At 47.2% G+C, this 12,763-nt stretch overlaps 1 protein-coding gene across 4 annotated transcripts in view; it reads left to right on the top strand.

Annotated features, from left to right (window-relative positions):
* Nucleotides 1-12,280, top strand: part of CLTC (clathrin heavy chain) — a 110,565-nt gene extending 98,285 nt beyond the window's left edge. For 2 of the 4 annotated variants that reach the window (XM_087717111.1, XM_087717109.1), the window contains 3 exons: nucleotides 595-615; nucleotides 5,183-5,258; nucleotides 10,497-12,280. In XM_087717111.1, the coding sequence (XP_087573237.1) occupies nucleotides 595-615; nucleotides 5,183-5,258; nucleotides 10,497-10,621 (222 nt within the window). In that variant the 3' untranslated portion in view covers nucleotides 10,622-12,280. The remainder of the gene's footprint in view (nucleotides 1-594; nucleotides 616-5,182; nucleotides 5,259-10,496) is intronic. The other 2 variants (XM_087717110.1, XM_087717112.1) reach the window with 1 other exon arrangement.
* Nucleotides 12,281-12,763: the final 483 nt, after the last annotated feature.

The raw sequence follows: 12,763 nt of genomic DNA, 5'->3' as shown, positions 1-12,763 counted from the left end.
GCACACCCAGTGCGCGTGCGCACAAGCAAACTGGCAGTAAAGCCACCTGGAAGCCACCCCAGCCCCACGCTTTTGGCCGGTCGAGGGCTGCAAGAGGCTGGGGAGGCCAAAAATGGGCCACCGGACACACACACACACAGATACACACAATTTTGGCTGGCAGAGGCTCCGTGGGCTGGTCCTTTGATATTTCCAAGCCGGCTCCGCAGACCAGATTTAAGCACCCCGTGGGCCGGATGTGGCCTGTGGGCCTTGAGTTTTTGATACCCCTGATCTAGGGCAACTCTCAGAATTCCCCAGCCTGTTCACACTTCTTAAAAGCTGCTGAGGTTGCCCAGCACTGGTCGGGAGTTTTAAGGCCCAGGTTTGCCCTTCTCTTTGCATGCTGTTCTTGGCGTAACGTGGGAACGCTGCCCAGTTGAACATGGAAACGTGAAGGAACTTGACTTTTGGCAGCCAAAGGTGTCCTTTTGAGTTCTAAACCTTTCCCCTCTTCTTTTTTTTTTTTATACTTGCTCTCTGTTAATTCTAAAATGCAAAATATTGGAATTTCTTTTTTTTCCTCTAAGCTGCACCTTCTGAATTCCTTTGCAGGTTGATACAATAAAGGAAAAGGTGAAAGTTGGTTCTTTTCCATCTTTTTAAAGCCTGGAGGCCTAAGTCTTAAGGATATCTGCATGAGTTTTATTTTATTTTATTTTTCTCCCCCTTTTTTTTCCTACCTTCCCTACACTGCTGCTACTGCTTTCTGCCCACCCGCCCCTTTGGAAAAAAAACAAAAAACCTCTCCACTAAAAAAAGCCTCTGCAAGTGAAAAACCAGAATCATAGCTGTAGGACAGAACCGTAGACCCTAATTGGCTCATCAACTCTCCAGGAAGGTTAGAAACAATCTACCGGATCACGGGTTCGGAGGGCTCACCAGGCATTTAACCCTCTCCCAAGAAACCTCTCAAAAGAAGGAGCAGGGAACAGCCGGGGCACTTGATTGATTGGTTCTCCCTAAAGGGTGGCTGGGGGTGGGAGACAATTGGGTTTCCCATTTGACGCTGTGTTGTTTCCCCCTCCCTGGAGAGGATTGTGACCACGCCAGTCTTACTAACGCGTTTTGCTGAGAGCGGCTAGCTGCTTAGAGGCTCCCTCTTACCACACCAGTCGGGTCTCTGCCTCTCTGGTCCCATCTGGCTGCTTCCTGTTCCCTTGGTTGCTTTCCAAGGCTTGGGTCTTCCCATTGATTGCAAGCTCCGGGTTTCCCCATTGATTGATTTCAAGGTCTGAATCTTCCCATTGGTTGATTTCAAGGCCTACATCTTCCCATTGGTTGATTTCAAGCTCCGGATTTCCCCATTGGTTGTTTTCAAGGCCTGAGTCTTCCAATTGGTTGATTTCAAGGCCTAGGTCTTCCCATTGGTTGATTTCCAAGCCTTGGTCTCCCCATTGGTTGATTTCAAGGCTTAAGTCTTCCCATTGGTTGATTTCAAGGCTTGAGTCTTCCCATTAGTTGATTTCAAGGCCTACGTCTTCCCATTGGTTGAGTTCAAGGCCTAGATCTTCCCATTGGTTGATTTTAAGGCTTAAGTCTTTCCATTGGTTGATTTCAAGCTCCGGATTTCCCCATTGGTTGTTTTCAAGGCCTGAGTCTTCCCATTGGTTGATTTCAAGGCCTAGATCTTCCCATTGGTTGATTTCAAGGCTTAGGTCTTTCCATTCATTGATTTCAAGGCCCAGGTCTTCCCATTGGTTGAGTTCAAGGTCTAGATCTTCCCATTGGATGATTTCAAGACCTAGGTCTTCCCATTGGTTGATTTCAAGACCTAGTCTTCCCATTGGTTGATTTCAAGGCCTAAGTCTTCCCATTGGTTGATTTCATTGGTGGATTCCAAAGCCTGGGTCTTTCCATTGATTGATTCCAAGGCCTGGATCTTCCCATCAATTTGTCTTGCATTCACCCCCAAAAACCTCCCAGGCCCCCTGTTTTAAGCCAAGGCCTCCGCTTCCCAAAGCTGAGCCATTCTTCCCCGCTCAGTGGCATTTCCCTCAAATTCACCACCTGTCTTCTGCCAATGGGCTGATCCAAGCTTCCCTCTTCACATCTGAGAATTGGGCCATGCACACAAACACCCACTCTTGCCCCCCCCTTCACTCCCCCTCCCCCTCACCAAAAAAGTCTGGAACTGGCCCGGGCTCCAACTTATCCCCTGGCCCAAGTCCCCCAGCAGCTAGCAGGTCAAAGGCAGGGCCCGTGTGGTGTGAAAAAAAGGTACATGAACTGCGGTGTTTGCTTTTCTGAACTGAGCATGTCCGGCCATCATTGTGATGTACATCTCACTTCCCCTAAGCTGCAAAGCATTGCTGTGGAAAGCGGAGGGGGCAGCGGGGGTGGGGGCTGTTTCTGCGTGCGTGAACTTTGGGGTAGGGGGAGGCGGGCTGGAGGGAGGCGTCTGGCCGCCATCTTCCAACTTCACTCCTTTTGCTTCTTCAGTTCCTTTGCCTTTTTTCCCCATGCACATATAACACCAAATCTCTTAGCATTGACCGCATGCGGTTCATTCTCTCTCTCTCTCTCTCTCTTTCTTCCTCCCTTTTTTCCTTTTTCCTTTTCTCCCTTCTGCAGCCTTATTGCAGTCTCTGTGGAAAAGCCTTTTCTGTTTTTTTCCCCCCTTCCTTTTACAAGGAACGGTTTGCCGTTAATAATAATAATTAAAAAAAAAACACAGGGCATCCGGTTCCTCTCCACGGTTTAAACCAGATTGTCATTTTTTTAAAAAGCAAAAACGAAAAACCCTGGTGTTTCTTTGGAGCCATCGGGAGAAAAAAACAAAACCAGCAACCCCCAGGGCCAAATTGGTTGCGGTGGAAGATCTCTGGATTTCTCCTCTGCTTTGGCTTCATCCTTTTATCTCGAGCTGTACCTTAAGCACCTTAAAAACACTTTCCCACTTCTCTTTTCCTTCTTCGCAGGAGCAGGTTTTTCCAGCCTAAATGATTTGGTTTTCTTAGGATCTCAACTGAAAATAATAATTGTAATAATAATAAAAAAGCTGGCTTGGGGTTGCTGGATGTGCAGGGGTCCTCGACTTACAACGGTTCTCTTAGTGACCGAAGTTACCACGGCACTGAAAAAAGTGACTTAAGGCCGCTTCACAGGCTTAGCGAGTTTTGTGGCATCCCCACGGAATCAAAATTCAGGCGCTTGGCGACTGACTCCTATTTACGACGGTTGCAGCGTCCCTTCTGACGAGCAAAGTCAACGGGGGAGGGCCAGATTCACTTCACAACCACCGTTACTAAATGTACAACGGGAAGTTGATGCGTTGAACGAACAGTGGCGAGGGAAGTTGTAAAATGGGGCGACATTCATCGAACGAACGTCTCGCTTAGCAACAGAACTTTTGGGCTCAGTTGTGGTTGTACGTCGAGGACTACCATAGCCACCTGCTCTCTTGTATGCGTGCGTGCGTGTGTGCGCGCATTGTGGTTTCAGGGGCCATTATTTGGGGAAGGCTGTACTTCAAATGCTGCTTGCTTGTAGGTACCTTAAGCGTAATAAAACACATTTTTGGGGGTGCAGGAGGGAAGGTTAGGAAAAGGAAAAAGTTTGCTATATTGGTGAAAGGAGATGAAGCTTTGTGAGTCGAGGAGTAACTTCTGCCTTCGAGCAAAGGCTGGATAAACATCACCTTCCAGAGAGTTTATCAAAAAGGGGGTTGATCCCTCTGTGGCTAGATTTCTCCTTATGTTCTCTTTGGGGGGTGGTGGTGGTATGGAATGGCTCCCATGGCCATTGTTTGATTGTGGTGTAAATGGGGAAGATCTAAATCCAGATGCATAAAACTACCGTCAAACCCATACTGGCCATCCGTCTAACAAGAGACGTGCTGTTAAATACAAATTTAAAATACCTCAGTAGCCTTTTTGTTCTTAAGTTGTGAAAATCACTGTGCTTAGAAGAGGGATTTCTGCATGAGATAGCTCCCACATGGAGTGCTTTGTCCATTCATTCATTCATTCATTCATTCCATCCATTCATTCCATCCATTCATGCACGCATTCGTTCATTCCTACCTACCTACCTACCTACATGGCCCATTTCACTTAAATGACTCTGAGTGGCTTTATAGCAGGGGTGTCCTACCTTAGCAACCTTCAAGACCTGTGGACTTCAACTCCCAGAATTCCTCAGCCAGCCATTTTGACTGAAGGATTCTGGGAGTTGAAGTCCACAAATCACAGAAACCCTCATTTTAGAGCATCCTGCCTGTGCTTCTCAGCTCCATCATACCCTACGGCAGTGTTTCACAACCTCAGCGACTTTAAAATACGTGGCTTTCAATTCCTAGTATTTCCCCAACCAATCACATATCTTAAAAGTTGCTCACGTTGAGAAACACTGTCCTAAAAAGCTGGTTCTCACACGGGCTAGCAAAACAGGTTGGCTGTAGAAAATGAGCAAGCTGAGCCCGAAGGAGGGGTCAAGTCCGTCGTCGATCTCGAGTCCTTTCGCCGCCCACAAGAGATCTTAAGTCCAGCCCGCCTAGAATTCCTTTCTTTCTTATCTCCCTCCAATTTGCTTTGGCCCGTTAGTAGGTCAGATTCTTGTGGCGAGCTTAAGCTTTCAGTGAGCCTTCATATACATTTGAAGTGCTTGGGTTTCCTGATTCCCTTGGTGCTTGACCTTGGCTCGGGTCAACGCTGTGCAAATGACACTGGCGGGTGGGGGGAAGCTTGAAGGGAAGAGTGGGGAGGGGGGGATACGGCGAGGCGATTGGATGGCTTTAGCAAATTCCCTGGAACTTGGTACATTAATTTGGTCCACCAAATTGGTTCCCTGCGATCTCTTCACCCAAGGTGCGAGGTAGACCCGAAGCCCTCCAACAGCTAGAGCTCCCTTGCCCACCCACCCACCCACCCTCCCTTCCACGCTGAAGGCTCTTCAGGAGAATCTCTTGGGCATCTCCTGCAAACCCGGGTGGCACATTTAGACTACCGACATTTCCTTCCCCGACTTGGGTTTATTTATTTATTTTTAATTTTTTTAAAAAAACAAATTGTCCATGATTTCCTTTCTCTGACTGTGTTTCATGCCCCCTGAAGGCTTTTCCACTTCTCTGCCAGCCAATGTAGGACGCTGAGTAGTAGCCGGGTGGTTTCTCCTGATCTTTGGGATCTTTCTGTTTTCCTAGGTGGACAAGCTGGACGCCTCAGAATCGCTGAGGAAAGAGGAAGAGCAGGCGACGGAGACCCAGCCCATTGTTTACGGTAAGCCCTTCCTTAGCTTCAGGGATGGGTTTCTAACATTTCAGCAATGGGTTCTCGGCCCGGTTACTGGGTGGGCGTGGCCTAGTCGGCCTCTTGCATCACGGCTGGGAGAAGGGGTGTTTTCGCCATCCCTGGGCTTTGGAGGCTGGAACTTCTGAGAGGCCTGTTTTTTGTCCTCCCCGGGCTCTGGAGGCTTTTCTCGAGCCTCCAGGAGGGTAAAAATGGCCTCCCCTGGGTTCCGGCCCTGTTTTCAGCCTTCCGGAAGCCCGTTTTTTGCCCTTGAGCCTCCACGCAGGCCCTGCACTTATCTGGCATCCAAAACAGGCCATGTGGAGGCTCCTAGGAGAGGTGGGGAGGGTCGTGCCAGCCAGGAGTGGGATTTGGGGGTTCACCGAACCACACAGAATCTTTGCTAGAGGATCACCCGAACCCGGGCAAACCTGAAGCACCCCATCCCTGCTTAGTTTGCAATATACAGTACTGTGCAAAAGTTGTAGGCAGGCGTGAAGAAAATGCTGTAAACGAAGAATGCTTTCAGACATATAAATAATGATTGTTTATTTTTGTCAATTTTTGAAATGCAAAGTTGAGTTGAGTTGAGTTTATTGGTCTTGTATGCCGCCCACTCCCGAAGGACTCCGGGCAGCTTACAATAAACAAGGGAAGGGGATAAATAAACAAAACAACACTTTAAAATATACAACATTCACAGTTACCGTGGGGCTGGATATTTCACAAGCCCCCCGGCCTGCTGGAGCAGCCAGGACTTGGTGGCTTTGCGGAAGGCCGGGAGGGTAGTAAGGGTCCGGATCTCCACAGGGAGGTCGTTCCAAAGTGAGCGAACAGAAGAAAAATCTAAATCAAATCAATATTTGGTGTGACCACGCTTTGCCCTCAAAACAGCAGCAATTCTTCTAGGTACACTTGCACAAAGTCAGGGATTTTGCAGGATTATAGTCAGATGTACGATCAACCAATTATACCAAACAGGTGCTAAAGAGCATCAATGTCACACGTAGGTTGAAACCCAGTCATGAACTGAAACAGAAACAGCTGTGTGGGAGGCTTAAAACTGAGGAACAGCCAAACTCTGCTACCAAGATGAGGTTGTGAAAGACAGTTTCATGTCATGGCAAGATCGAGCACAGCAACAAGACACAAAGAAGTTATACTGCATCAACAAGGCCTCTCCCAGACAAAGATTTCAAAGCAGACGGGGGTTTCAAGGTGTGCTGTTCAAGCTCTTTTGAAGAAGCACAAAGAAACGGCCAACGTTGAAGATCGTAGACGCAGTGGCCGGCCAAGGAAACTTAGTGCAGCAGATGAAAGAGACATCAAGCTTATTACCCTTCGAAATCGGAAGATGTCCAGTAGTGCCATCAGCTCAGAACTGGAAGAAACCAGTGGGACCCAGGTACACCCATCTACTGTCCGGAGAAGTCTTCATGGAAGAGTTGCAGGCAAAAAGCCATACCTCTTACGTGGGAACAAGGCCAAGCGACTAAAGTATGCACGGAAACATAGGAACTGGGGTGCAGAAAAATGGCAGCTGGACTGATGAGGTTTAGGTTTAGGTTTAGGTTTTATTAATATTTGTAGGCCGCCCTTTTCCCTGAGGGGACTCAGGGCGGCTCACAGAAAACCAAGGGAGGGGGAATACAACATTAAGACGACAACATATAATAAAATCGACACCATACATTCAATATTCGGGCGGGGTAACGGTCCTTATCCCCAGGCCTGACGGGCGAGCCAGTTCTTCAAGGCTATGCGGAAGGCTTGGACGGTGGAGAGGGTACGAATCTCCACGGGGAGCTCGTTCCAAAGGGTCGGGGCGACTGCTGAAAAGGCCCTCCTCCTTGTAGTTGCCAGCCGACACTGGCTGGCCGATGGAATGCGGAGGAGGCCTAGTCTATGCGATCTTATAGGTCGTAGGGAGGTAATCGGCAGAAGGCGGTCTCTCAAGTATCCAGATCCACTGCCATGTAGGGCTTTATGGGTGAGTAAAAGCACCTTGAAGCGCATCCGGAGATGAGTCAAAATTTGAAATATTGGGCTGTAGCAGAAGGCAGTTTTTCCGTCAAAGGGCTGGAGAGCGGTACAATAACGAGTCTCTTCAGCCAACAGTGAAGCACGGTGGAGGTTCCTTGAACGTTTGGGGCTGCATTTCTGCAAATGGAGTTGGGAGATTTGGTCAGGATTAATGGTGTTCTCAATGCTGAGAAATAACAGGCAGCTACTTATCTATCATGCAATAACATCAGGGAGGCGTACGATTGGCCCCAAATTTATTCTGCAGCAGAACAACGACCCCAAGCATATGGCCAAAGTCATTAAGAACTGTCTTCAGCGTAAATAGCAATAGCAGTTAGACTTATATACTGCTTCATAGGGCTTTCAGCTCTCTCTAAGCGGTTTACAGAGAGTCAGCATATTGCCCCCAACAATCTGGGTCCTCATTTTACCCACCTCGGAAGGATGGAAGGCTGAGTCAACCCTGAGCCGGTGAGATTTGAACCGCTGAACTGCTGATCTAGCAGTAGCCTGCAGTGCTGCATTTAACCACTGCGCCACCTTGGCTCGTAAAGAAGAACAAGAAGTACTGGAAGGGATGGCATGGCCCCCACAGAGCCCTGATCTCAACATCATCAAGTGTGTCTGGGATTACATGCAGAAGGATGTGAGAAAGCCTACAGCCACAGAAGATGGATTAGTTCTGTGGTTAGTTCTCCAAGATGTTTGGAACAACCTACCAGCCGAGTTCCTTCGAAAACTGTGTACCTAGAAGAATTGCTGCTGTTTTGAAGGCAAAAGGGTGGTCACACCAAATATTGATTTGATTTAGATTTTTCTTTTGTTCGCTCACTTTGCATTTTGGAAATTGACAAAAATAAACAATGGTTATTTATATTTCTGAAACCATTCTTTGTTTACGGCATTTTTTCACACCTGCCTACAACTTTTGCACAGTACTGGACACAACCACCGCCTTATTCCTTTTTGAGGTGAAGAATATTAGGCAGAACATAGAGGAGGGACAAGAAGTAATAACCAATAGCAATAGCACTTAAGATTTATATACCGCTCCACAGTGCTTTTACAGCCCTCTCTAAGTGGTTTACAGAGTCAGCTTCTTGTCCTCAACAATCCGGCTCCTCATATTACCCACCCCGGAAGGATGGGAGCCTGAGTCAACCTTGAGCGGGTCAGGATTGAACTCTTGGAATGAGCAGTAAATTAGCCAGCAGTACTGTATTCTAACCACTGCGCCACCAGGGCTCTTACCAATAAATTAAAGGCATGAGATAAAACAAAACAATTGGAAGTATGTAACACACATTAATATCCATATATCTTTCAGTACATTATCTTTAGTTCTTTAAAGTAAATTTAATACAACATTGTACCATTGAATGCAATGAAGGAATCACCAAATCAAACAAGCTAACAGTATACAGTAGTCTACTCAGGGAATCACCAGGAAGAAAAGAACTCTTGCAATGAACAAAGACATTCATTCCATTTCACAGCTACTAAGATTGTTGGCTGAGCTGGTACAAAAATAGCCAGGGAATTGATTGAGCCCCTTGTCAGTTAGCAAGAGAGCTGGTCTACCACCAGCTTCTCAGGTAACTTAAGTGTTCTGACCGAGGCTTCCCAAGAGCATGAAGCAAACTCCTCGTCCCGACCAAAACCCCTTTTATTAATTTACTGTGAATTCTGCTCATTCACATCAGCTGATCCGGAGGGGGCCGGAAGTTCTGTCTCTGTTTCTGGCACTCTCTTGCCAGCCCTAGCATTGCCGGGCCTGGCATTCTTTTTGCAGCCGCCACTAAGAGAAGGGGCGCAGTTGCTAAGGTTTGCAGGAGCGGCCTCCATGAGGCCATTCTGCGTGGCTGGCAAGTGCATGTAGAGCATGCTCCTCCCTCCCCCCAGGAAATAGTGGGGACCGGCTGTGCACGTGTTTAAATATTTTCAGGGAGGGCTTATTTTGGGGGGAGGTCTTATTTTAGCGCATGCACTCAAAAACCCGATGGGGCTTATTATCCAGGGAGCTCTTATTTTCAGGGAAACAGGGTAGCTCATTGGGTGATGAGACATCTGGAAGAAAACAACCAGAGACCACAAATTATGTCCCACATAATGACCACAGCGTGTTAATCTGGCCAGGCTGTTTAACATGCCGCCTCCTCTTGCTTTAAAGCAGGGGTGTCCAACCTTGACAAGTTTGAGACTTGTGGACTTCAACTCCCAGAATTCCCCAGCCAGAATGGTTGTTGAAATCCACAAGTCTTAAACGAGCCGCAGTGGTTAAGAGTTGCAGTACTGCAGGGCTATTTCTGCTGCCTGCCGGCTGCCTGCAGTTTGACAGTTCAAATCCCACCAGGCTCAAAGGTTGACTCAGCCTTCCATGCTTCCGAGGTGGGTAAAATGAGGACCCAGATTGTTGGGCAAGAGGCTGACTCTGTAAACCATTTAGAGAGGGCTGTGAAGCGGTATATGCCGTATTTTCCGGAGTGTAAGATGCACCGGAGTAGAAGACGCACGAAGATTTTGAAGATGCAAATTTTAAAAAATAGTTTTTGCACTCTGCAGACCTGCCAAAAACTGCCCATTTTTTGTGAAAATGGGCCAGTTCCCCCCCGCCCAAAAGGCATGAATTGCCTTTAGGAGGCTTGTAGAGTGTTCCTAGGGGCTGTGGGGAGGAATTGAGAAAGAAATGGCCCATTTCTCACTCATTTCTCCCCTCTCCAGTCCCCAGGAGCTTTCTGGAAGCCTCCTAAAGGCTCTGCACGGCCATTTTGGTGAAGCGGGCGGGGTTTCGGGAGGCAAACAATGCTGTATTCAGTGTATAAGACGCACCCAGATTTTCACCCTCTTTTTGGAGGAAAAAAGATGCGTTTTATACTCCGAAAAATATGATAAGTCTAAATGCTATGACTATTAAAGTTGCCAAGATCAGACACACACAACCCTGCTTTAAAAGCTGAAGTGATGCGAGAGTCGAGCAACGCATTTCACAGGGGCTTTGTTGCTTTGCGCCATCCAGATCAACAGTGGAGACTGCGGGGCTTCCATTTAATGCGTGGGGTGGCCCCATTTCCACTCCTGGCCCCTTGAGCCCGGGTGTATTTCTGCAGGGGGGGGGTGTCCCTCAAAACTCAGGCTATCGAAATTTGTCTAAAAAACCACAGCCTTTTAACCTCTTGCTCCCTTTTCTCTCCCTTTCTTCTTTAGGTCAGCCACAGCTCATGTTGACGGCCGGCCCCAGCGTGGCAGTCCCTCCTCAAGCACCTTTTGGTTACGGCTACACCGCACCTCCCTATGGGCAACCCCAACCCGGGTTTGGATACAGCATGTAAGGAAGCCAGCATCCTTTTGTGGAACCTCCACCGTCCCTCTCACGCCCGACTCCACAGGGAAAGAAATCGAAACCTCGTGTCCTCGTAACATTTATTTTATGAAGGACTGTGTTTTTCTGTTTGTTCTTCCTCTCTCCTTCCTGCCTTCCTTCCCCCCCCCCAACTAAACACCTCCTCCTCCTTTCTTCACATTCCACATCTTCCACCCAACCCCACCCTCCAGTGGGAATACTTTTAAATGTTCCAGCAGGCTTCTCCCCACCCACCCACCCACCCCTTTTTTTTTTTTTTGGCAAGGTTGCTTCTGATGTGAACAACTCCCCCCCCCTTGCTCCCCTCCCCCCTGTTCTTTTGTGACTCTCTCTTCCCATTTGCACTCTTGGAAAAGCGTCCCAGGTCTCTTTCGATCCAGGGCGCGTGAGCGGTTCGTAATGTGGCCCGTTTCTCCCCCCTTCCCCCCCAAAAGCACGTTTTCAATAAAAAAGGCATATTCTGGGGGGGAAAAAGAGGGGTGGGGGTGTGTGAAAGGAAAGATTTATTGAGTTGGTGGGTTTGAAACACTACAAGCTAAAAATTTGGGTGGCTTGGCTCTTGAAATCAGTAACATTTAAAACGAGAGAGAGAGAGAGAAAAGCAGCTCACAGATAACAGACCGAAAACCTGTCCTGAATTTAACGCAAGTACGACCCACCGAGTAGAGGCTCCATTTAAACCTATGCAGGTTTCCAGTTTAGATGTACAGAAAACGCCAGTGTTTTTGCTCACTCCGTGTCTCATCCCAACCGATCCTTCCGTTGTGCTAGTGCGCTTTTTTAAAAAAAAAAAACTATTGTGGGGACCATTTTATAATTCCACTTGAGGAACAAGGCGCAGGAGGGGGGGCACCATAAATCCAATCTTGCGTGTTTCTGACTAACCTCGCCCTCCAGTTTGTGTACGTTGGATATTGTGGTGTTCCCAAATCACTTCCCCCTCCCCCCCCCCCGAGTGTACAGAAGAGAGACAGAGAGAGAGAAAGAGAGAGAGAGAGAGAAATGAAAGGGGCGTTTGGGAAACCCCAGTGGCTGTTCGGTTTTGCTTGTGCAATTGAAAAAAAAAAATTGACTCAAATTGGAAAAAAAGAAAAGATAATAAATGACTGGACTGTGGATATCCTCTATAGTAGTTTTTCAGTATGTATCTCTTCAAACTCCTTTATAATGTATGTGCTTGGCCTCAAAACAGCAAAACAAACAAACTACCAATATATATATATATATATATATATATATATATAAAGTTCGGCAGTGTTCTTCAGGTCCAAAAGCAGGAACCAGCAAAAAATATTTCCCCCAAATTCTGACTGTGGAGTGGATCTTGGACAGGTGACTTGCACTGATGGAGATTCTTTTGAGATGAATGGGAAATGCTTGGAGCTATAAAACGAGGGGGGGGAAAAATTGATGGCACTTTTTCGAGCCCTTGGCTGGCCCTGAGCCGCTGAAGGCATTCTTCTTCCCAAGTAAGAAAATGAAACGAAACAAACAAACAAAAAAAAATCTTTAGGGTTGTAGTTTTGAGTGTTTCCAGTTTTAAATCTGACAAAAGATCATGTTATAGGTATGTTAAGTTGCCTTAATATATTTAGCTTCGAAATAAAAATTGACTTAAATGTTCCAACGCTTGCTTGAATTAGTGTCCTGTTTAATCAACGCAAATGGCCTCCCGTGGGTGTTAACGGGAACTCCAGATTTCACGCGGACCCAACAGGTATGAGATTGAAAAAGAGGGGTGGTTCTGTTGCATAGACAGGTAGTCCTCAACTTACAAACAGAACGCTTAACAACCAAAGTTACAACAGCATTGAAAAATGTGGCGCAAGAGGGATCCTCGCACCGGCAAACTTTGCAGCATCCCTAGACTCATGTGATCGAAATCGGAGGTCTTGGCAAATTCCGACAAGCGAAATCAATGACGGAAGCCAGATTCGCTTAACGGCTGACGGGGAAAATGATTTGCTGAACTATGGCAAAAAAAAAAGAAAAAGATAAAAGGTGTGAACTACTTAACCTCAGTTAGCAACGGAAATTCTGGTTCCATTTCTGATCAAAAGTCGAGGGCTACTTGTAGTTAGGAGTAATCGGAATTAATTCAGGCCCTTCC

This window comes from Thamnophis sirtalis, unplaced genomic scaffold (assembly GCF_051295495.1).
Source record: "Thamnophis sirtalis isolate CommonGarterSnake01/CBP01778 unplaced genomic scaffold, rThaSir2_p1.2 scaffold_6, whole genome shotgun sequence".
Classification (NCBI taxonomy): Eukaryota; Metazoa; Chordata; class Lepidosauria; order Squamata; family Natricidae; genus Thamnophis; species Thamnophis sirtalis.
Note: the sequence above shows the minus strand (reverse complement) of the source record. Positions and strands in the feature narration are given on the sequence as shown.